The sequence below is a fragment of the Cupressus sempervirens genome, chromosome 2, assembly GCF_028749045.1.
Source record: "Cupressus sempervirens isolate cs-2001-9-10 chromosome 2, ASM2874904v1, whole genome shotgun sequence".
In the NCBI taxonomy this organism is placed as follows: Eukaryota; Viridiplantae; Streptophyta; class Pinopsida; order Cupressales; family Cupressaceae; genus Cupressus; species Cupressus sempervirens.
Genome location: NC_143119.1, coordinates 353,800,916 through 353,825,219, shown reverse-complemented (window position 1 = coordinate 353,825,219; position 24,304 = coordinate 353,800,916). Strand labels below are relative to the sequence as shown.

The 24,304-nt window shown below is 34.4% G+C and overlaps 1 protein-coding gene across 3 annotated transcripts in view; it reads right to left on the bottom strand.

Annotated features, from left to right (window-relative positions):
* Positions 1 to 5,455: 5,455 nt before the first annotated feature.
* LOC149572592 (uncharacterized) overlaps positions 5,456 to 24,304 on the bottom strand; it is a 321,499-nt gene continuing 302,650 nt past the window's right edge. For 2 of the 3 annotated variants that reach the window (XM_089813697.1, XM_089813695.1), the window contains 2 exons: positions 6,449 to 6,655; positions 5,456 to 6,272 (listed from right to left, as the gene is read on the bottom strand). In XM_089813697.1, the coding sequence (XP_089669823.1) occupies positions 5,985 to 6,272; positions 6,449 to 6,655 (495 nt within the window). In that variant the 3' untranslated portion in view covers positions 5,456 to 5,984. Of the gene's footprint in view, positions 6,273 to 6,448; positions 6,656 to 24,304 lie in introns of those variants that run through there. The other variant, XM_089813696.1, reaches the window with a different exon arrangement.

Sequence of the window (24,304 nt, the reverse complement as noted above, 5' to 3'; positions counted from 1 at the left end):
TCCAAAAGAAATCTCTTAATTTATTTTCAGTTTTTTGATTTATGTTCTTAGGTAGTTGTAAACATGAGAGTTGATAAGTAGGTATAGTTGATAGCATGGCTTTTTATTTTTGTTGCTCTCCCGACCTTAGTCAACCATTTCCCTTTCTGGGCTTCGATCTGATTGTCTATCTTTCCCAAAGTTTGTTCCCATCCTTGATTGTTTTTATTTCATTTTTCCAAATATATTCCTAGATATTTAAATGGAAAGGTGCCCTTTTTAAATCTCAGTTTGTTGCATATATTCTTCTCTATCTACTATTGTATTTAAGAAGAAGATTTCAGATTTTTCTGCATTGATTTTTTGACTTGAGGCTTTCATATAATTGTTCAGAATAGTTTTGAAATAGTCTGTCTCTTTCTTAGTGCTTGCTCTAGCTAGTATTGTATCATTAGTGAATTGCTGATGTGTGGTGTTATCCACATTTTTGATAACCTCTACTCTTTTAATTTTATTTTGAAGTTGCGTTATTTTAATTGGTCTTCCAAAAGATTTTGCCATGATGATAAAAAGAAAGGGGGATATGGGGTCGCTTTATCGGAGGCCCCTAGATATACTAAAGAAAACTTATGGAGTTTTGTTAATAAGGAGTGAGACTTTTGGGGTAGAGATGCACTGAAAGATGATGTTTATCCATTGTTTTGAAAATCCGAAAGTTTTAAGTGTTTTACATAGGAATCTCTAGTCTACTTCATCATAAGCTTTTTGTATATCTAATTTTATTAACATGCATGCTTCATTGTTTTTTTTTGTTGAATGAATCATTTTTTGAATGATAGAAATGCCATCTAGAATAGATCTCCTAGGTACAAATCCTGTTTGTTCTTTTGATCTTAATTTAGTGAGAAGTTTTTTGAGATGGTTAGCTAAATTTTTTGAGAGAATTTTATAGATAGTGTTGCATAGTGCAATAGGTCTAGAGTCTCCTAGTTCTTCGGACCTATTTTTCTTGGGAACTATAGTTAGGAAGGTGTGACTAATTTATGCTAAAAGGGTTCCTCCATTCCTAGATGCTTCTTTTTCTTTCCATAAGTCTACACCTATTATTTCCCAACATTTTTGGAAAAAGAATGCTTGGAATCCATCAAGTCCTAGTGATTTGCTTGGATTAGTATTAAACAAAGAGATTTTGATTTCTTGCAATGTGAATGGTTTATTGAGGGCTTTATTGTCATCAAATAAAATCACCTTAGGTATTGTTTTCAACATTTCTTTTTGTTCTATTCTATTAGAAGTATCATAATTATTAAGGATATCTTTAAGTGCTCCACGTAAATATTTTCTATTTCATTCGGGTTATCTATTGATTCACCTTGTATATTTTTAATTTTTGTTATATTGTTACGAGCTCTGTGATGTAGTGTGCTATTGTGAAAAAATTCTATGTTACGATCTCCTTCTGCAAACCATTTTTCCCTTGACTTTTGCTTCCAGTACACATCTTCTTTAGCTAAAATTTCTTCTTGCTTTAGTAGATATTCTTTTTCTAGTTGGTAAGTTTCATTATTCATTCCTTTTATCATAACTTCTTTGTTTAATTTTTCCAGTTTTTCTTCTATGTCTATTTTTTTAAAATATGTTTTTGAATTGTGTTTTATTCCATTTCAGGATTTTTTCTTTTATGATTTTCAGTTTGGATACAAAGTAGAACATTTTTTAGCCCTGGACTTGTTCTTCTTGCCACTAGTTTTTTATATTATTCATAAAGTTGTTGTCCATAAACCACATTTTTCATATTTAAATGGTTTTCTATTGGGCTTAACCTGTTCCTTAATTTCCATTTTGACCGGGAAATGATCTAATCCTGCCATTGGTAGAATTTCCGCACTAAGTTCTCTATCTAGATTACTTAGCTCTCCTTTAAAGAAGAATATGTCCAATCTTTTTGCTATGTAATTGAAGTCTTTCCTTCTATTATTCAATGTGAATACTCCATTTTTTGTTGGAATATCTATGAGAGAGTTAATTTTTGTCCATTCTCTGAAGTCTTCTGTGGCTCTAGATATTGTCCGGATCTCGCCGTATTTTTCATCTCTTTTTAATATTGCATTAAAATATCCTCCCATAATAATGTTCTTGTTCTATAGTGTGTTGAGAAATATGTTGATCTCATTCCATACTGCTAATTTGTTTGCTATTCGTGTAGGCCCATAGACATTTATTACTATCATCTGGAGATTAGTTTTTGTACTAGAAACTTTGCTTCCCATCCAATTAGAATTAGAGGTTATACATTCTAGATTAACTTTTCAGTTATTCCATATTATTCTTAGTCCTCATGAGGCTCTCTGTGATGACTTAAACTCCGATTTCCAAGTTCCTAGTTTCTGTCCTAACTTTAAGCCTTCTTCTTTGTTTAATTTGTTTCTTGAATTAATAGGATTTTTGTGTCAAATAGTGCTAGATTATGCTTTAATAAGCTTTTCTTTCTTGGGGCATTTAGGCCCCTAGCATTCCATGTAGTGATTCTCATCAATCCTTGGGAAGGTTCTTCCCCTTCCTGCCTTGTAGAATTCCTATAATCCTAGTTTGTTCCTTTGCTTGTTCTGCTACCTCCATGAGTTCTTTTAATGATTTTCATCCTCATTTCTATTTTTGTTTTCCACAATTGGGTGTCTTTAACCCTTATTGGTTAATGGATATACCCAATTTTTCCAAATTTAGTTGATTTTTTACTTTTTCTACAATTTTTGAGTTTTCTATTTCTTGGTCATCCTCTGCTAAAACTTCTTTGAGTAATTGGTTGTTCATTTTATAATCTTTTGCTTCTAGATTTTTACCTTCTTCCTCCATTCTTGCTTTCTTTGTTCCTTCTTCCTAGTTAGAGTTTTCCACCATAGTTCCAAAATCTTCCCATATTGAGTATTTTTCTCTTTGATTTTCTTGTTATATTTCTGAGGATATTTTTCCAATATCTATTAGTGTTAATACCTCTATCTCTCCTCTATTTTCAGCCCTTCTCGTTTCTTCTTTGCCTTGATCAAACATGTCCTTTCCATTGCTCGTTGTCTACCAAAATTTGTAACTCTTCATTTTTGCTTCTTTTTTTTTTTTTGTCTAATGGTAATATTGCTCCATTGAGCTGATTCTGCTGGCAGAATATTAGGGCTCTAATCATTCTTCTCCAAACTTTGATTTTGTTCTTGATTCACTTCTTCCTTTGATTCCATTTCTCTTTAAATCCCTATTTCTAACTGATTTTTGCAATTTTTTTCTTCCTGTTCCATTTTTGTCTCTTCTTCTAATCACTTGCTTTCTATATTACCTCCTTTTTTCAATTTCTTCTCTGAGTTTGTTTTCAAAACAACCTTACCTTTATGTTCTGACTGGTTGGCTTCTGATATGATATATTGATCTTCTAGATCATTTTGTAGGAGCAATATCTCATGAGAAAGCATATTTATTTTTTTAACATTGGTCTCTATCTCTTATATTCTCTTCTATTGAATCCTTCTCTGTTATGCAATCTTTGCAGTTTGTGTATTTTTCTAAAGAATGCTAATAATCTGTATTTGTTGTCCCATTATATTTTTCTTCTTCTTCTTCTCTTCCCGACTTTTCCTTTTGAGCTTCTTGATTTATCTCTATTTTTCCATATCTTGGTTTTTCTTTTTTTCCGATGTTCTTTTCTCCATGTTTCCTTCTATTTTTCCTTCCCTTGTCTTGCTTGGCCTTTTTATTTTCTTTAAGATATTCTTGATGTTTATGCTATTAAAGTTTGTTCCTATGATTTTATTTATTTCTCATGTGTATTCAGTAAAGATTAATTTGTATATTGATTTTTTTGTTATAATCTTTCTATTTATTGATACACTTTGTTCTATTTTTACTAAGAATCTTATCCTGCTAGTTTTAGATTTATCAACTTCAATTCCTATTAGAGTTCCTAAAGAATGTCCTATTCTTCGTATAACGTGGATGTCATTTAATTTTGCTGGTATATTCACACATTCCATACATTTAATTGCCTATTTTTGCTTATTATAATTTTCATTGAAATTGGGCTACCATGTTGAAAATTTTATATGATGTAGTTTGTAAAAATAATTTGATAATTTTAATAGTTCTTTTCTAAATTTAGTATCCTAACATTGCAAAAACCAATGTTGATTCCCATGAGGAGTTATGTTACTTACCTTTGCTCCACAAATTTTTGTCAAATTCCGCTTCAGTTTGTTTTTGTATTTTGTTGGTCCATTCCAATATGCATGAATGCTTTTCTCAGAGCACTCCTGTGATTTTGCTTCACTATATTTGTTGCTAATGATTATAGCGTCGATGTTGTCTACTTTGGTTGAGTTATTATGATTAGGGTTTGAACCTTCGCTTTGATTGTTTACTACATACTGCTTCTTTCAATGTGGAGGAATATATGGTGAGGATGTCTTTGTTCCTTTCTGAGTTTGTTTTCTTGTATGATTTTTCAGTATAGTTGCATATGTTTCATGCCTATCTGCTAAGACCTGTGGTCGAGACAATGAAAAACCTAAAGAAATATTATTGGGTTCAGAGATCTAGGTAGGTTGAAAAGTTTGTTTTTTGTATTTTCTTTGCATCAGCAAAGACTTTTGGTTTACTTTGCTAGTGTATTTGGTTTTTTTTGAAAAAGGCCTCTTGATTCTTCAATTGTTGATCCAAACCTTTGATCTTGATGTATGGTTTTGAAATCTGTTTTTTTCCATCTTGCTTGCACTTCTTTCTGTTTTGGATGATCTTTCATCCGTTTTCATTGTTGTTTTGTTTTCTGTGGATGACAACATTTTGTTCTACATGAAGCCTAATTAGGGTTTCAAAGCTTGTCAATTTTTCTAAATTTTTGCAAGATTGATGTTCTTCCTGGATTGTGGAAAGTGCTTCAAATCAAACTTTTACTTGCAGAGCGCTTCCCCTCGTTGTCTGATATTGTTTCGTTTTGTGGTTTGCAGGAGGCCTGCGTATAGGAGTGGTCGTATTTCCTACGTTTTTCAGGTTCTTCGTTATGTTCGTCATATTCGAAAAGCATATCAGTATTGTCCTCTTAATTTTTTTTTTCTCATCCACAATTTTATTTGTACAATTGCAGTTGTGTTATTTTTCAATATATATTACAAATTAATTTTTCACAGTTAAAAATAGAAGATTAATAATCAGTTAACTGCCATAAAATTTTCACACCCAACTTAAGCTTATGTAATATTAATAGAGCCCTACACAATTGAAACAATAACCATTTACATTTAAATTTAGTTCCTCAATTGAACTATCCTTACATAGAGTTAATTGTTACATTCCAGTTCGAAACGTAGGTGCAATTGTGAACTATGCTAGTATTGTTAGAAACATTGCGATTCAACTCAGGTTCTTCCTCATCGTAATTTTTGTAAAGTGGTCATACGAAGAATGCTCAATTATAATGTCATGCATTTATTTGATAATATGAGCACCAATGAAAATGATTCCATACTCATTTTAATAAGGCTAACAAAAGGTTCATATTCCAGGAGTGAGCACTCCTGAATTTTACACGTAAACATGATTATTAAGTTAATACTTTTATTAGATTGAATGGCGAGGAAATGGGCCCAAAACGAGGAAATGCTTTACAAATGGCTGAATTACTTCATAGGATGGCTACCATATTTACAATCTTCCTTTCCCATCCATCTATGATGGGGATAGTTCTCTACAAATTTGTAGTGTACATGCGCAATGGAATATTGCTTGTGGGCTTTTCTATCACTTTCTAATTTCTGTGAAGAGAGCCCAACGGCTTGATAAGTAGGGACATAGACGAGCATGGAATATTGCTTGTGAGCTTTTCAATCACTTCCTAATTTCTCTGAAGAGAACCCAAACGGCTTGATAAGTAGGGACATAGACGAGCCTGGAATATTCTTCTACTCGTGCTTCATGTTTTGGAATATCAGCTGTGAATGCAAGTGCCTGTTTTAATGCGCCCAAAACAATCAGGTTCTTACTTCAACTACATCACCATCTTTCAACTGTGTGTGGGGAAGTGCAACCTGGCCATTAACAAACACAAATCTTCCATCCATCCCTAACCTTCTAGCAGCATCAGCAGCAGTACTGCCAAATTTCATTCGCATGATATCCCCATCTGGCCATCGTATAATGGCAACCTCTGTTAGCACTGCAGACTTTGGAACAGTGGGACTCGATGCACTAGCTGTGCCAAAGACAACTTCATTGCGCAATTGCTGCTCCCATTCAAGCATGGTTCTCAGAAGACGTACCTGGAAAACAAAATTAATAACTAAAATAATTTATTTCAGACTAAACAAGCAACTCGTAGATCAGTCTATAAAGTACTTGGAATCCCAGCAAATTCCCTCGTATAGTTTTGAAACTTCTGATTGGCAATTCCATCTACTCACATTTAGATTAGAGGCATATTAATGATTTGACTTGCCTTATTGTTAAGATGCGTTGTTGTTGAGATAGCAGAAACGGGTACAACGCTAGTTGAGTTTGTAGAGCAACTAGAAGATGACGATCGACCATCAATTTCCTTTCCTTCAAGAACTGTAGACATCACTTTCCAATATTCTTCATTCTCTTCCATGCTAAGATCTATAAGCTGGATGAAAGTTGGAAGTGAACGTTGAAATTGGTCTTGCTGCACAATATGGAACACGAAAAACATCAAATATGGAACACGAAAAACATCAATAAAGTACGAAACAAGTTATTCTAACAAGATTACATTCTAAATCTGTCTAGCTTAAAGTTGACTGATATTATAACATTTTGGTTGTTTAGCAAGCATCAAGGACTATTCAACAAAATAAAATGGTTATCTAACTTTACCAGAAATATCGGAATACAATATTTGACCCCACTAAGCTGAAGAGTTGGGAGTAAATGTTAATTTTTTTAACATGGGGTAAAATAGTAACATTGATTATTGGCGAAAGATAATATTATATCACACTAACCTTATGTTCTCATGCTGCTGCTTAAATTTAAGCAGTTATATGTTTCTATGTAAACTTAGATTTTTTGTAAAATTTTGGTAAAAGGATAATATAGAATTGTTTCCTCCTATTGTGGAGCAGCTATTATTTAGGAATTAAAAATAATCTTTGAAGAAAATGGGGGGCTTAAAATAAGCAGTGCTGCTTATTGGAAAAACTGCCAAGTGTCTTCACAAATCTCTTTCCCTCCTTTATTTGTTACTAATTTTTTTCTTTATTTATTTTCTCACTAAAGTTTGTGAAAAAATAATATTAAAATATCTATTTAAAAAATTAGCAGCTGCATGGGGCCATGACTCCACAAATTATTCCTTAAAAATCTTCGCAGTGTCTGCTAGTCAAAATAAGCTAAGCAGCTGCATGGGGCCCTGTTCTAACAGGAAATTTGATCAGAAGGCATTCTGACATACAATATAAATAGACATTATGTAAGCATCTTGGTGGATTTACCTAAGATTCCTTGTAAGGAAATAGTCTATATTACTCTAAATAATATCTAAGCATATGGCTTTACTCCTTTTGCAGAGATTTCCTTTCTTTTTGAGAGCGATTTGATACATAACAAAAAGCACCTACTTGATGTGAGTAATTCTCTTTTCTTCTCCTTCCTATCTTCATTATTAGTGCATCCTCTTCAAGAGATTCTCCACTTTGGATCGGCATGATTTTATTAAGGATTTTCACTAGGATAACATATATAGGAAGAATGAGCGCAAGGAGTTTGATAGACTTGGACAGCACATATTTTAATGGAATTAGTTTCTATTTCTTTCAAAGGGAATGTTCCAAGATAGTAGTTGTAGGTTACTTGTTAAAATACACTTAATGTGGTATTATTACATCATTAAATTTAAGTAATAAATATTTATATGTGCAGAGTGCACTTTAAGTTTTAACATATGGTTCCTTGATGTATTCCATTTGGTAGCCTTTGTTGGGTGTGTGCTTTTTTTGTATTGTGGTTGTTTTGTGGCTTCTTTTTGAGTAGTTCTTGGATTATCCTGTTTTTCTTTTCACTCCTGTTTTTATGTAAAATCTTAATTTGGTGTTATTACATCATTAAATACAAGTAACAAATATTTATATGTGCAGAGTGCATTTTAAGTGTTAAATTATGGTTCCTTTCTGTATTCCATTTGGTAGCCTTTGTTGGGTGCTGTTTTGTGGCTGCTTTTTGAGTAGTTCTTGTATTATCCTGCTTTTCTTTTCATTCCTATTTTTATGTGAAATAATTCAGAATCCTTTAAAAACCCTGTTTATCTAATAAAAAAATGGTATGATCAACTTATCAATAAAAAGATTGGTAAAAGATGTTAAGGAACAACCCACTTAGGTATTCCAAAAGAGACATATGGGTGACCCAATACGTTACCTAATACTAAATGAATTAAATGCCTTTAACAAGGTAGGGGTAAGTTCATAAAATATTTTAAGAGAAGAGTGTAAAAATCTGGTCCAAGTGTTGCAAAAATCATCTGGAGAAGACTTGGAAACAATCCTATAGTTGTCAATCGACAATGAAAACCGTACAATAAAGTTTGAGGATTGTTCCAAGCATGATTGTAGTTATGTAGAAAAGAAATTGTGAATTCATAGAATAACTGCAGTTCATACTTGTCAGCAATTGGATCTGATTTGGACTGTTGAATTTTTTTGGCAAAGCTTGGAGAGGAATCCCAAGTCACAAGAACATCAGGATTCAATCCTGATTTTATCTACAAATTCACGATTCAATCTCAGTTCGGCATGGAATTAGAAAAACAGGAAAATTTCCCATGTTTTTAGCATTTTTAGAAATTTATAGATTAAATCCCAATTAATTGAAAAATTGAAAATCTTTAAATTTTGGCTTTGCCAAATCAGTTCGGATATTTTTTGGTACTATAATTTAAACCATGGGAAAATAATATAAATTTGTTTCTCTTATTGATTAGATGGGAATGGACAAGGATGGAAGTAGCAAAGAAAATAAATCAACACCCAAGACATTTTGAATATCCTTCATACAATACCTTCAAATAGACTTCACCAAACTGAATAAATGGTTTCGGACTCTTGATAGTGTCTCAGTCTACCTCATCTTTCCATTGGCACAAGTATGACATTGGTGTTTCTCAAAGAAAATGATGTTGAAATTTGGCCAGTCATGACATGTTCAAATATTTCAACACAAGCTTGATCAATTTGTCAATCCTCCTATTATTTGGGCAGATTTCTTCTGTAATTTTACTTTATTTTATTTTTACTTGGAAGGTGTCATTATAGGACCACATGAAAGAAACTGGGTAAATTTGGGCCACAAAAATGTATATCTGAATTGGGGCATTTACATCTCAATGGTTGATAATAAAGAATTTGGTTTCTAAACTTCTGTGCTAACTAGTGAAGCAAGAACTCCTATGTTCCAAGTGCAGTTATATGCAATAAAATTTAACTTTGATGCACTTTGATTGCACATTATAACAGCAGTTAATTGGTTCTTTTTAATCAAAACATTCCTTCATTAACCAAGAAGACCAACAATTCAAATATTGTTGCATGTTTTTTCTTGGGTTCATATCAAATTTTATGCATGTCACCTAATTAAAAATAAATAAAAAATTTAAAAATATAATACAACCAGATCTGGTTCAAGAGGAATTTTGAAAACAATACCATTATTTAGTCAATGTGGAGACCATCATATGAATTTTTATAATCTCATCACTAAAAAGACGATTCACAATTAAAGAGGGGTTAACATTTATTCAAACCAGCAGAGCTACAGATCAAGGGCATCAAACAACCCTATCAAGATCCACCAAGTGGCCAAAATGACAAGATAAACCCAAAGGTAAGTAACTCTTATCCACAATAATAAAATTTTGCATGTGATCAGTAGCCCTTTTAGCAAGACAATCAGCAACACCATTCCACTTCTTGGTAATGTGAGTAAAAGTAACCGAATCCAAAGAAGCACACAAATTAAGAATCTAATTAACAATCAGAGCCAACTGCCAACAAACATTCTTAGAATGCTGCCTAGTCAACATATGCACCACTACCTACGAGTCCATCTCAGAAATTATCCTTTTCCATCCAAGAACACAAGCATGCTCCAAAACATACAAAATAGTAGTTGCCTCCATCAATTGTTAGTATGGTAACCTTCATGAACAAAAAAACATAAACTGATCAATCCCCAAACTATGACGACCAACCCCACCAACGCCAACAAGACCAAAGTTTCTCCGAGAAGACCCATCTGTGTTGATTTTAAGAACACCCTGTGGAGGCGGCCTTCATGTCTCCTCCCTATTAATTTTTTGAAGAGGGTGCCTATTTCTATTCTTCAAAAGTGGGCTTTGCTGAGAATGAATATGAAGCCAGTTATAATGGAGAGTTAACTATTAAATAGTTAATGAAGTTTATTACCTATCTTATTGAGGAAGGTCAATTTGAGCAATTCTTGAGGATTTTATTGTTCTTCAGACACCTTTTTGGCCGGCTGCACATTCTTCTTACTGGCTGTACATGCCCAATGGTAGCGTAGATTTCTAAAAGGCTGTTTGTTGTTGAAAGCTCGTATTTCTATTTGGGGTCACCTAGGGTTGGAGAATATAGAGCTATTATTTCATTTGCCTTTGAAAGAGATTATAGAGCGTGGTGTCCATTTTTGTGAGGACCACTTTGCAAATTTTGATAACAGATCAAATTTCTTTGTTGCATTTTATGGGTATGTTTGAAATGCATTTGTAATGTTGTTTTATGAATTGGGTTGTTTATAATTTTGAGAAATATTGTACCTTTACTTTAGAAATTAAATCTACAATATTTCAGCCTTTTGAAACTTTTAGCATTGTCAATTTTCTTAGCTATTTGCAAGTATTTCTATTATCTGTGATTCTACACTATTATTTGTTAAACAAACCATTGCAAAATAATATAAACCTATTCTAGAAGAGGTCAACCAGGTTGACCTATACCCCGGTGATTGCAAGGCACGAGGCCCAAAATGTCTTGGTGATCCAAATATTAATTTCACGCTTCCTAGTCAGCTTGTATTGTTTTTCTGCCCGAAAACTAGTATATAAGGAGGCTTGGGGGGCTTCATTTTCATGCCTACAACTTTACAAGACAACATCCACACTCTATGAGAAGACAAACCATCAAGCAATTCAAGAGCTAAAGGCATTCAAGAAAGCAAGTTCCTTCAAGCATTGAAGGATCCTTATTGACAAGGGTTTTTACAAGAAAGGTGAATACTTACATTTATCTTGTTTCCTTTACATACATTTACATTTTCAATTCAAGGTTGATCCCTCAATCTAGGGCTTGACCAAGACAAGTCCTCATCCACCCAAAAGCGAAAATATGAATTTATTGTGTGGGAGCAGGATAGCGAATTTGTGGTTGCAGATCTGGAAATAACTTGCTAAAAGCTTTTCGACATATTTGGGTTGACCTAGTTGCAATGCCCCAAAAAGATGGCAACTTCGTGAAATTGTGTCTGAAAGGATTTCCACCAAGTCAATCTATTCTTTGAGCCTCGACCGGAAAAATAGTTCCTGAGTTTTCTATTCTATTTAGAAATCTATGATCAGATTTTTTGTCCTAGGATCTGATCAACACTTTTCAAAGCAAAAACACACTTTCCTCTACATATTTCAAGGTGAGTCATCCATCCTTTCATTTCAATTCATAATTTTGTATTTAATTGGGTTGATTGTATACATTTGACATCTAGATTTACATTACTTAGTCAATTAGTTCAATTTTGCATAAACATTATCACACTTGTAAATCCTCCTTTCCCCACACACTTATTTGAATGCTTTAGCATGAAAAGTGGAGGCCTACATCCCATTAAAGCGCTTCCATTTTTCCCCTAAACAACTGGTAAATTCAATATTCAATATTCAAAATGAAAACTTCAATGTTCAAATTATTGGGTATGTTCCAATTTTGCTATTGTTCAAGTATTTGGTATTATACTTTATAATTTCTTATACCATTATACATCATTTCATAACTAGCATCTTAAGTAATATGTGTATAGTACTATATGAAAATTCCTAAGTCTCTTTTGGTATTATCTTTTCAAATAAGGTGGGACTAAGATCACTCCTAGCACTAGCTACAATTGACAAATATTTGGATAGATATGAGATAGTAAACTAGTGGGTGGAAGGGTATCTTTAAAACTATGTGCCAAGATAATAGAGAGCTTCAAATAAATAGCTGCACCTTGGTGAGTATTGCCAGAAGAGGACTTACCATATGCCCATCAAGATGCCACTATTCATGGCTTTGTATGGGTACAAGGCACCCAACTTCTTGTATTTTCTTTTTGGGGATAGTAGAGTACCTAAGGGAAGGGATTTATTGTAGGAGAATTAGGATGTCATGTACAAAAGTTATATGCTGGTCAACATTGAATAGGGTGCAATTCATATGTTGGGGACAGTGTATATTTGAGGCTTCAACCATCTAGACAATCTTCTCTTAGCCAAGTAGAGAAATTCAAGCCTAGGTTCTATGGTACATTCATACCATCTAAGAGAGTTGGAGAGGTTGCCTGTGAGCTTGATTTACCAGCCAATAACGGAGTACATAATGTGTTTCATGTATCCAGAGTCAAGAAGCCACTCGAGCATAGTGTAATTCCTCATCAGAGTTGCCACAAGTAGATGAGGAGAAGATGATATTGACTCTAGAGGCCATTATAGACTCTAGAGAACAAACTCTTCAAAGGAGAGTCATTAAGGAATTTTGGTCAAATGGAAGACCTTGCTGCTAAAGGACGCAATGTGGGAGAATGAGCAGATTTTGCAACATCTAGAGTTGAGATTGCTTGAGGATAATCAATTTTGGGAAGAGTATACTATAATTTCCCCTTCCTAATTAGTTAAGTCATAGTGGACCATTAGCATATTTAGTTGATTTTCCTAGGCTAATGAGTTAGGGTCAGGGAGATTTGGAGAAATGCCTATAGTAATCCAATGTCCTCCTTGAAACAATAATGAACCCTGCTGGCTCTCAAACAATCTATGTTGAAGAATTGATTTTATTATTATTATTGAGGTTTTGCAATTTTTGATACAACAATATAGTAGCAAAATAAAAGATATAGCAATAATAATTTGAACTCAAATATTTGGATATTATATAGGGAATATACAACTGAAAATTCAAGATTTTAATATCAACTTAGATACTCAGTGTATTCACAAAATACCAGCAACCTAGTTGATAAAATATCTCTTATTATCTAAAATAACAGTACACAGAAAAATTAGAAGTTACAATCCATGAACTTACAAGTAAGACATGCCTTGAAACCCTCTGAAATGAAGACTAGCAGAAGCAAAAGAATTCTTCAACAAACAAATGTAGGTGCAGATATGGAAAAATGTTGCTCCCAAGTGTAAATAGAAACTAATGACCAACAACATTAAAAAATGGGCGCTCAACCAACTCCAAATTGACCAGCACACAACCGCTTCTCAACAATGGTAATAACAGTATGAGAAGACACCAAGATCCAAATTCCCAACATTATAGTATCTCCCAACTGCAGTGTATAAAGCAATGGAGATAAAGAACAATTCTTTCAAAACTAATTCACAATGTCTCAGCTGTGAATTATTATGAACTTCTCGGGAACAAACCCTTATACTTCAACAAAGGCACATAATTCATCAAACTCAAAAAATCTTCACAAGCAACAATAGCAAATAATTAATCGAATGCCTTTCCCATCAAATGGGCTCATATTTATAATCTCCAAGCGGCACAAGTTTCCCAAATGAACTCCACTTAAGAAACTTCCTCAATACAACATTAAAACATAATAAAGTGTCATTATAATATAACATATTAATAAAGTGTCTAACTTGCTACTAGTGATCCCATTTGCAAGAGATGGTGCTAACCCATCCCATAATGGATTGTATGAAACTGGAGCCAACCCATACCGAAATGAGACCAAATCCTCTACCTATAGATCAAAAGAGAAGTGATCAGCACTCCTCATAGTGTAATGCCAATAAAAGCTCCCAATCTCTGTCAAGGGCTCATCAATATCAAATTGGGAATTACGAGACCACTCCCATCTCTGACTCCTAACTATTGATTGCGCAAGATCCTGGGAAACCCTCTCATGAATGAACTTGATGGGGTGACTTACTATAAATAGACGCTCCCTCCAAGATTTTCAGAGCCCTAACTAAAGCCCGAAATAAAAATTGATAGCATTACTCAACTCCTCTAACTCAACTGAGCTCATCGGAATCAACAATTGACTTACTATAGATAGTAAGTCCCTCAATTGGACCCAAAACACACCATAGGTTGTTGGAAAGCCTATAACCCCACAACTAAGACCCTCAAATCCCACTGTCAACTCACAAGGGTCGCTATGGTGAACTGACCAGGCCAACTGTAGGAACTTGCTAAAAATGGGAACATGACATAAACAAACTTTGAAGAATCATATATTATTCAATACGATGTATACTAGTTGCATGTAACAAGCATATACACACCGAGAACTTCTCAAAGGACCACACAACAAACATACAACTCACAACCATCTAATGGAGACTTCAAGTTATCACCATTAAAGCATACCTAAGTGGCTAGGGAAATATACCACCCTAGTTAGGTAAAGAATTTGGAAATATTGTGCCAACTCTAACAACTCCTATTGCCACCAACCCAACTGGGAATATGAAATGGCTATGAGTTATCGATATTCTATAGACTCTTGTGTAGGGTTGAATGCTTAGAATACTAGATTTTACCTTTGGAAAAACATTCAATAATCCTTTACCACTCACAACAATTCTAAGTCTTTGCCAATGCTGAAGGAGTTGTGATAAAGGAGAGAATCCATTAATAAAATATAAGCTCCTACAATAGTGCACATAACAATCATCTCAGCTTTAAACATTCACATTTCTCCAATTCCATCGATTATTCCAGAAATTATTCATTCACCCCAAATTTCATGATCACTCCTAGAACATAATCCTTTCCAAAATCCCCATGCCAAAAAATGAAGATTGTTGTTAATGGTTCAAGCTCCTCCCATGAACATAAATTAGTAATGGGACTATAATGTTTTGAAAATATAAATCACTCCAATCATATACGCTCTTCCCAATCCTTGATTTGAAATGTAAGGGCCTCTCGAGCATTGTATCATTACTCAAAATTAATATTAGTAGGTCCAATGGCAAGAAGCCAAAGAAACAAAGAATCAAACATAATGCAAGGTGACCCCACTTAGATTACTCAGGAAAACATTAGCCACAGTAATAAATAAAGATCTTTGAACCAAACAAACAATCAATTCATTGCTTCTAATATAAAAAATAATAATAATAAATTCAAACACAATAATATATGTGAACTATTTAATCATTTCCTGAAAAATAATCTTATCCATCCAACTTTTTAATGTAAAGTAGACATTAGAGTCCATGCATTAAATAAATTGTCTCCAAAAAGGAAGTAAATGGATTCACCTTAAATATTGGAACTTTTGGCCAAAGCACTAAAAGTAATGCATTATAATATTTTATGTTCTCGTAACCTTCTGATATTTTCCTTACAAATTACTTGAGATCTGGAATATCTTATTTGCTACAAATTTGTATAATCTCCAACAAACTAGGGTGGATAGTCTCACAAATGAAACTGTAAATTCCTTTAGCTCGCAAGCTTCCAACAAAAGAATCAATGAAATTCCAAACATTCCATGATCATTTACTTTTGCCAACTAACCATTATAAAGAGCTCCAAGAAACATCTATGTTAGAAAATAAAAGTTACAAACATCTATGTTATGAAATTTCTGTTAGAAAGTAAAAGTTACAAAAAACAAAATATATGGAAGTCTACTGACTCCTGAAATTTTGTTGAGTCTGAAAATTTATAGGATCTCCCAGAATCTAGAATCTCCATTTATAATCCTGTGAATTTGAGAGTACTTTCAAACATCCTAAATTTTTTATATAAAATATAACAAAACGTTACATAAAAATTCTACCCTTCAAGTTGTGAGTTTATACTTCAATTTTTTACCCTTGGAGAGATCCCAAAAGCGTGTAATGAGCCCTGTTGGCTCACTTTGAAACTATGCTGAAGAAGTCTCTTTTTTTGTTTTGAAGTTTTATATATATATATATATATATATATATATATATATATATATATATATATAGGCTTTTGAGAATATATGTTTTTTCCGTAAATTTTCAGATTGCCAGATAACAATGCAAATCAAGTTGAAAAGTAACACAAATTTGAACGCCAACTTTATTTTCTATTATTGGCTTGCAAGTATTTACAATGCCCAAGCAAATGCATAAACTAATTAAATGAAGTTGAAAAGTAACACAAATTTGAATGCCAACTTTATTTTCTATTATTGGCTTGCAAGTATTTACAATGCCCAAGCAAATGCATAAACTAATTTAATGAGAGAACTTGGCAAGGTGAAACATCAACACTGGAACCTTGTTGACAGCACATGAAGTTAAATTTGACCATTATCCACAAATTCCAGACCACATACACTCAATGCTGCCAAAAGAATACTGATCGCAACTCAGTTTTATGAATCGCTGCTCCAAAAAATGAAACACAGGTTGAAGCAATTCAACGCTGGCTCTGTAGTTTGCTCAGCACCAATCTAGTAAGCAGAATCAAACGCTTCTTGTATTAGCAGAATCAAACGCTTCTTGTATTAGCAGAATTAAACCTTCCTATGATAGCCATTCCTTCTCTCATCATTGTGCAGCAAAGATTAAATAATTCTTGGCACAACTTTTCCTTTCAAACCCTGGTCAATTTGCGGCAGATACTCATACTGTCGACACAATTTATTGGCAATGTAAAACCAATTCAAAGTGCAAGAAAAACATTGAAGAAATTTACAATTTTCTCCAACCCAATGCCCAAACCCTTGAGAATCTTCAAACTCACAAAATCATAAGCAATAGAATGAATACATCCATCTCCAAGAGTTTTCTTTTATAATAATTCAAATCACTTCTCCATTACACCAACCAGCCAGTGGCCTCATATTTACAATTTTCACTTAAAAAGATTTCTTTTCTCATAAAGTAACTTCATGCTATAATTTAAAGATGACAAATAACAATCACTTTATTAATTTAAACTCCCCAATTGCTTCAAAAATGACCTTTCATTAATATAATGATATTTTGACACAGAAGGTCTTTGTTTCATGTGCCCATGATTCATAACTTCTCATCCCAATCCCAATGAGCTATAACACTAAGGTGCCCATTAAACAATTCACCGGAATCAAAAATCTGATAGCACAAGAGTGATTCTCATGATAACAAATGCTGAATGGTCCTGACTAGGTGACTTACTAAAAATAGATGCTCCCTCCCAGAATCTTGGAGCCCAGACCAAAAGTCAATAGCAACATTTGAAAGCATCATTGAACTCCTTTGAATCATTTGAGCTCATTGGAATCATCTTTGACTTACTATAAATAGTATGTCCCTCAAAGCAGAGCCAAACTTCACAATTGGCCATTGGAGAGCCAAATAACTCCACAAAAAGGTCCTCTAATCATGAGTATCAGCCTACAAGGACCCAATGATAGGTTAAAACCATTACCTTTGATACAACTAAAAAATGGGGAGATCACAAAGGAGGTCAGAATCTGACCCATCCTAGGGCTTAGAGCCCAAGAAGTTAGAATCCAACCTACTGTGGGACTTTGTGCCTCACATCAAGTGCAATAAATGAATGGATTACAAGTTGAGATATCAAGTTGAAGAAAAGTGTCGCTGTAAGAAATATATAACTTAAATAATTTTGGAACCTTTGGCCAAGCCCAAGAGCAGGTCAAAATCCAACCCCTCTTGGGGCTTACAGCCCAAGAATATGTAAAATTCTGACCTGCTCTAGGGCTCTATGCGTTGCAAAACTGTCATACTCTCACTTTGTCCTTGCATGTTAAAAATGGCATTTTCCATTTGACCTTTGTGTTTTCGGCTTAGTTACCGATTCGGGCACGTGAATCGGATCCGTGGATTCGTGATTTTTTTTTTTCCCGATTTGGATTCGTGAATATATATATATATATTACTGATCTTGCCCAAGCCCCAACTAGTAACAGATATATATATATATATATATATATATATATATATATATATATATATATATATATATATATATATATATATATATATATATATATATATATATATATATATATATATATTTATTTCTCTCATTTATTAGTATATATAATGCATAAAAAGGTCATTTTAGCACTAAAAAGCCAAAAAATATATTTAAAAAAGTCATATTAAATAATTTAGACTCACTTGAACCTGTCGATCCTTGAGGATTCATGCTGGATCCTTGAGGATTCGTGTCTGGATTCATGCAGATCTGGGCAGGATCCTTGTTTTACACAGTGGATTTGTCAGGATTCATGGCCCACGAATCCGGACGAATCCACTGTGTAAAACAAGGATCCTGCCCGGATCTGCACGAATCCAGGCACGAATCCGGATCCGGATCGGACCCGAATCCGGATCCGGCCTCTAGGGCACGAATCTGGTAACTAAGGTTTTCGGTGAAAACAATATTATAGCTGACAGGATTAATAAGTCTCCCAAAGGTTGCATGACGGTTGAGACACCCCTTCGAGAAGTATTTGTACATCATCTGAATGGATCTATGAAGGATCGTTGTAATTGGAGTTGCACATCTGCTTATGTAAATAAAGTATCTTGTTCTGTGTTACATTCTAATCTCTCTACCGTTTACCCTGTACGGTAAACACTTTGGGAGGAGGTGATAGAAGCAGGTCAAAACACGATAAATTTTAGATTATAAATGAAGTGAATTGAGAAGCAAAAGATGTAGATGCTCATCATGTGAAGCAAATAAGGTGATTCAAGCTAAATGCTGATCAAAAGAAGAAGAAATCAAAGTTGAAATCATATTGGAGGAAGAATTATGAGCTAACAATAAGCAAGTTTTTGGAGGACTCAACCTAGGCGAGCCCAAGGTGAGGTTGGATTCCGACCTCTCTTGGGGCTCCAAGCCCTAGAGGTCAGACTTTGGCCCCTCTTTGGGTTCCATGTCCAACTGTTCCCCTCATTTTCTCAAATAGCATTCTCAAGATCAAACCAAAAATAAGTGAAATTAAGATAACACTTAGCAATTATAGGATGTTGAGAGGTGACTAAAGGGTTGGATGGCCTAAATTTTTTAAGATTGATGATTGAAACTGACACAATTTTAGAATGGGAATACAAATGATAAAATATGAAAGTGAGATCAAAGAAGAAGCCTGCACAAGATGAGTTTCACCTTGGGCTCCATTATGGGCAAATATAAAATACCTTCCATTACCTCGGACAATTTCCCCTTTAAACAAATTTCAAGATGATTTAGGGGCAATTAAATAAGAGGTAAATCAGTTCAAACTGAATCAGATCTCAAAATGCATTGAAATCAAGGTCAATCATAGTGCAAACCCAAAGTTTCTCAAAAGAAATCAGGTTCTAAAGGCTGCAAATTTCATATACACATTAAAATTTCAAAGTCTGAAAGGGATCTAGCATTTTGGAGTCCAAAATAACATCAGATCTGAGTTTGTTCACTCAGGATTTTCTTGACAGAGCAGGCAAGGTATAAACTTAAAATGGTAGATTCATGAGATCAAGTGTTGGATGAGCATGTGCATAGGGGGAATTGAATAGCTTATTAAAATAAAAATCAGGATTGAGATTTAATGGAATGCCTTGTTATCAAAATATCTTAATTTTGTTTATGCTTGCTGCCTCACGGACTTAAGATGAGCATTATTTTGTTTTGCAAGGTGAGATGGAAGCAACAAGGAGATAAGGGTTTCAAGCTCGAGGATGAATTCAGCATCAAGGGAAATGTAGAGATCCTCAGCATCGCCAAACCAAAAGATGATCACCAAGAAAGAAAAGTGTATCCAAGTTGAAGAACAAGTGCAAAATCAAGGTCAAGACATTAAAAAGACATCGAGATTTATGTACAGACAAGTTCAAGGTCACGTCAATAAGAAAATTTTCAAATTTTGAAGATGGAGAAGTGGAACTAAAATAGAAATTGCAAGATAAGAATGCTGATGTGGTGCCTATATATTTCCAATCAATCAGAAAATTTAACTTTGCATGTGTCAAAGATCAATCAATCAAATCATGCCAAATGTACATGTTGAAGGCATCTAGTGCTTCTACCTAATCTCTTTTCTGGTCGGTCAATAAAAGCAATGTAGTATTCTTATTTACCTAGATGAGTGTCTTTTTTTGTAAATGGTTAGCATTAAATGTTTGTACTTGGAAACCCTAACTAGGGTTGTGTAAATTGATCTTGGCCCCTCATTGTAATTGAACAACTATAAAAGGAAGAGGCCTTATCATTTGTAATTTAATAGAACTAGAGATAGAGTAGTAGGAGAGGAGACTTGTTGAAATTAGTGCTAGAATGCTATCAAAGTAATTGGCATTGCTGATTCATTGAAAGTCTTCATGGTGGATTACTTGTGTTGCTTGGAGTATTACATACTCTCTACATTTTTCCACTAAAATTATTTTTCATTTTGTGTTGGTTGGAAATAGTGTTAGTTGAATGGAAGATATTTTAGATGCATCTCTGTTGAACTTGGTTAGACCGAATCACTAGCTGCTAGTTGATTGTAAGTTTGCCTTGTTTGGTCAAATGATATATTCATGAGCTTTCCTTGATTATCGTTTGCACATTGACATGCATCAACGGATGGTGTTAAAGGAATGGTAATAGTCTAAACATTTTCCATCTAACTTACGAGATTGTGCTAGCTTGGTTGATGTCAATGGCTAAACTAAGTCTAGTAGTCATACAAACATCCATTGTTTCTTGCATTCTAGGAGTAGAGTAGCTCTCTAGACCCTTTTCCTTTTCAATTTGTTTGGAAAGAGGTGTTTGAAGTAGTTGATATCCACTAAATGAACAATGTAGGTCCCTTTGTGATAACCAACATATCAAATCATCATAACTGAGTTAAGTCCACAATTTTAAGGAACCTTGGGGTTGTCTTATTTGATCACACCATCAATATACACTATTTAAATATGAACATCGCTATTCAAAGGAGAGGATGAAATCTAGTATTTCATCTTGGATCACTAAAAATTCACTTCTCCATATTGTGGTGGCAAAAAACTCACGTCAACAAGTACCCCATGCACTATAACACAAATAGCTCCATAATCTATTGATGCATCATGAGGCATAAGTGTATGAATGGCCTCTCCAAGAATATCCACATGCATAGCTGCATTAAAATTGCTACCATAGGCTGGTCCAAAAGACGTATGACCCCTCAAATGAGCCTCTCTCCATGAAAGAACAAAAAGCCAACCCAATCCAAATAACTTATATCTTGCAAAACCTGTGCTCAACTATACCATCTTAATCAAGATTTGGGCCTTCAATGAGCTACCTAGAAAAGGAAACTCATGAACCTTTATGATGTACCTTGGATACCTCAAACACACCATACGTTTGTTCACACCAATGACCATGTTCTTCCAGATTCTTGCTTCCTTATCTTAATAGGCTCCACCCTTATATGCTCTATGTCTATGCCTTCTTGATTAACATGTGGACTCATATGAATATAGTAAGTGTAAGAAGCTTTATTTGGTCTTTTGGAGCAACGGTTTAGATCACAAGGCACTTGTATGTTGTCAAGTTCCTCAATTAGTTCCTTGATTTCCTTGATCCTTACTTTATTCTCTTGTTCCTTGAAATAATTCATTCTAGCAATTTGGTTGTTTACTTCTTGTAGGGCCACTTCTATAGCCTCCATCGTATCTTTAGTACTCATTAGTTCAGAGGCAAGATTGCCAATTTATTTCTCATGCAATGCTTCTAAGTAAGTTTCTACATGAATGACAAGGTGGCCTTGATCTGACAGATGTAGAGAATCTAACTTCATTGTCTTCGTAGCTTCTCTGTTTGCTTGTAGATAAGAAGATTCTTCAAATCCTTTTCATCCTCACTTAAGTTGGACCATCTAAAGATGATCTTCGACCATCTTATGTGGGTGATCAAAATGTTTTAATGCTCCAAATGTCTTATCTTCATCGTCCATCAAATTGATCTCCAAATTATTATGTGATCTTTAGGGCTTATAAAGAATATCTACTTCAAATGATAATTTAATTGAGTGGCTTTGAAGAACTCAAATGCCACAATCAATTGCCTTATGATGTATTTTTTGTACATTTGCTGATCTAGAACTAGGGCAACATTAGGCTCAATCATGGAACCATAATCATCATCACTATATTTTGATGTAAAAATAAGTTCATGTAATATAACTATAATTGGATGGTGCCATCAACTCTAGAGCATTGATTGATTCTCCCTCCATAAAGCTCATTGTGTCCTAATGTAGCCTATCATCCTCATCGCTAGCATTTACTTCCCTAATGTTGTCATCCTTACTAAATTGAAGATCAATTTTCCCTCGAATTGCTGACCAAGCAACATGTAGTAGTAGAAGGAACCCACTTTTTTTGGCAAACAGCCCATACCCTAGATGAGATAGGTAAGGATATAGAATCCATTTTCTCAATACACAAGACCATAATTCTTTTTACTCCCCACTAAGTACTCATCACTTCAGTAGTACCATTACTATAAACAAATAGGCTTTTGGAATACCCTTCAATCAACATCCCATGATGATCTCATAGAACTCTTATTAACTATAAAAGTTATTTAAAAAGATATAATATTGTTATTTGAAAAAAATAAAAATGACTATATGGTTCCTACTTATAAAGTCACAAATGTCTTATGAATGGGGCTTTTTTGAACTTTTACACCACATTAAGAGTATTTATTTAACTTAAAGAGGAAAAAGTGAAAAGAGTCATAGCTTTTGGGAAGCTATAAAGGAAAACTTAAAGAGCTCATTTCTTATGCTAGATTTGTATTTAATATTGTTCTTGTTTTTGGAGGGTCTTGTTCTTCCTAGGGTTTGTGAGGATGAAATCCCTTATAGACAACATCTTCCATGTTGGTGAAAGATTCAATCGAGAGGATTTCATGGTGTTATAATTTAGAGAACACAAATTGAGTTGAATAGGGAGTAAATTATTCAATAGTTGTTGGAGTTCATTATATATCCGATTGAGGAGGGTCAGTTTGAGTTCTTGAGGAGTTTATTGATGTTGACATTTTGTTTGGGCTAGTTGTACATGCCCAATAGTGGCATTGATTTCCAAATAGATGGTTCTCAAGAGTTTTGAAGGTCTACATATTTGTTTGGGGCCACCTAGGGTTGGAGAATACAAAGAAATCATTTCATTTTCCTTTAGATATCATTTGGAAGAGATTTTAGAGATAAGCTAAAATTAGTAATGTCCAACAAGAGACCAACAAGGGCCTAAGGGACTGGAAAGAGTGAGGGAGGACCAAACGGTGTCTGAGGAAAGAACAAGAAAGAAAAAGAACAAGACAGGGAAAGAAAAACTAAAAGCTAAATACTCCTCACAAACGAGTAGTCTAGGACTAAAGGATACGGTCCACAGAAAGGGCGTGGGTCAGGCCATTGTCTTTGAGAGCTATTGGAGATCTAGTGGTGTTGTTGGGTGTGACCTCTATGAGGCCTCACAGATTTGGTGTTACACGAGGGAGGGTTGAGAGACCACTTCGTCCCCCACGCAGAAGGCATGGGCATGAAGAAGGAGGTGATGAGCTGGTCAAATGTTTGCCTCGAAGGGAAGAAGAGTTGTAGAGTGTGATCACGAAGCTGCAAGGCCTCCTAGACCTAAAGTGCAAGACACCACTGGTCAAAAGTCTACCTTGAAGGGTAGAGGAGCTGCAAGGCCTCCTAGACGTAAAGTGGAAGACACCATTGGTCAATATATCTAAAAAATGAAGAGAAGGATTTGCACTCCCTGAACAAGCAATAGAACCTGTCGTTGATCTCATAGTGGATGGGGTATCGGAAAACAAAGTGGATCTCAATTTCCGCTTCTCCAAGAGGGTAGAGGTAGAAGATCCCGTCCTCTGTCGATTTGGTGGTTAGTTTGGATACATAGCCGATGAGATCCCACTTTGGAAGATCTCAAGGAGATGTAAAGGGCATGAGTTCAACAATAAGTTACCAAGGGCACATAATGACCCCATCCTGGATATCCATGTAGTGCTCAGCGTAGAAAGCCATCCTCGAGCAAAGGCCCCTAAAGGGTTACTCCAAGTCGTGATAATATATT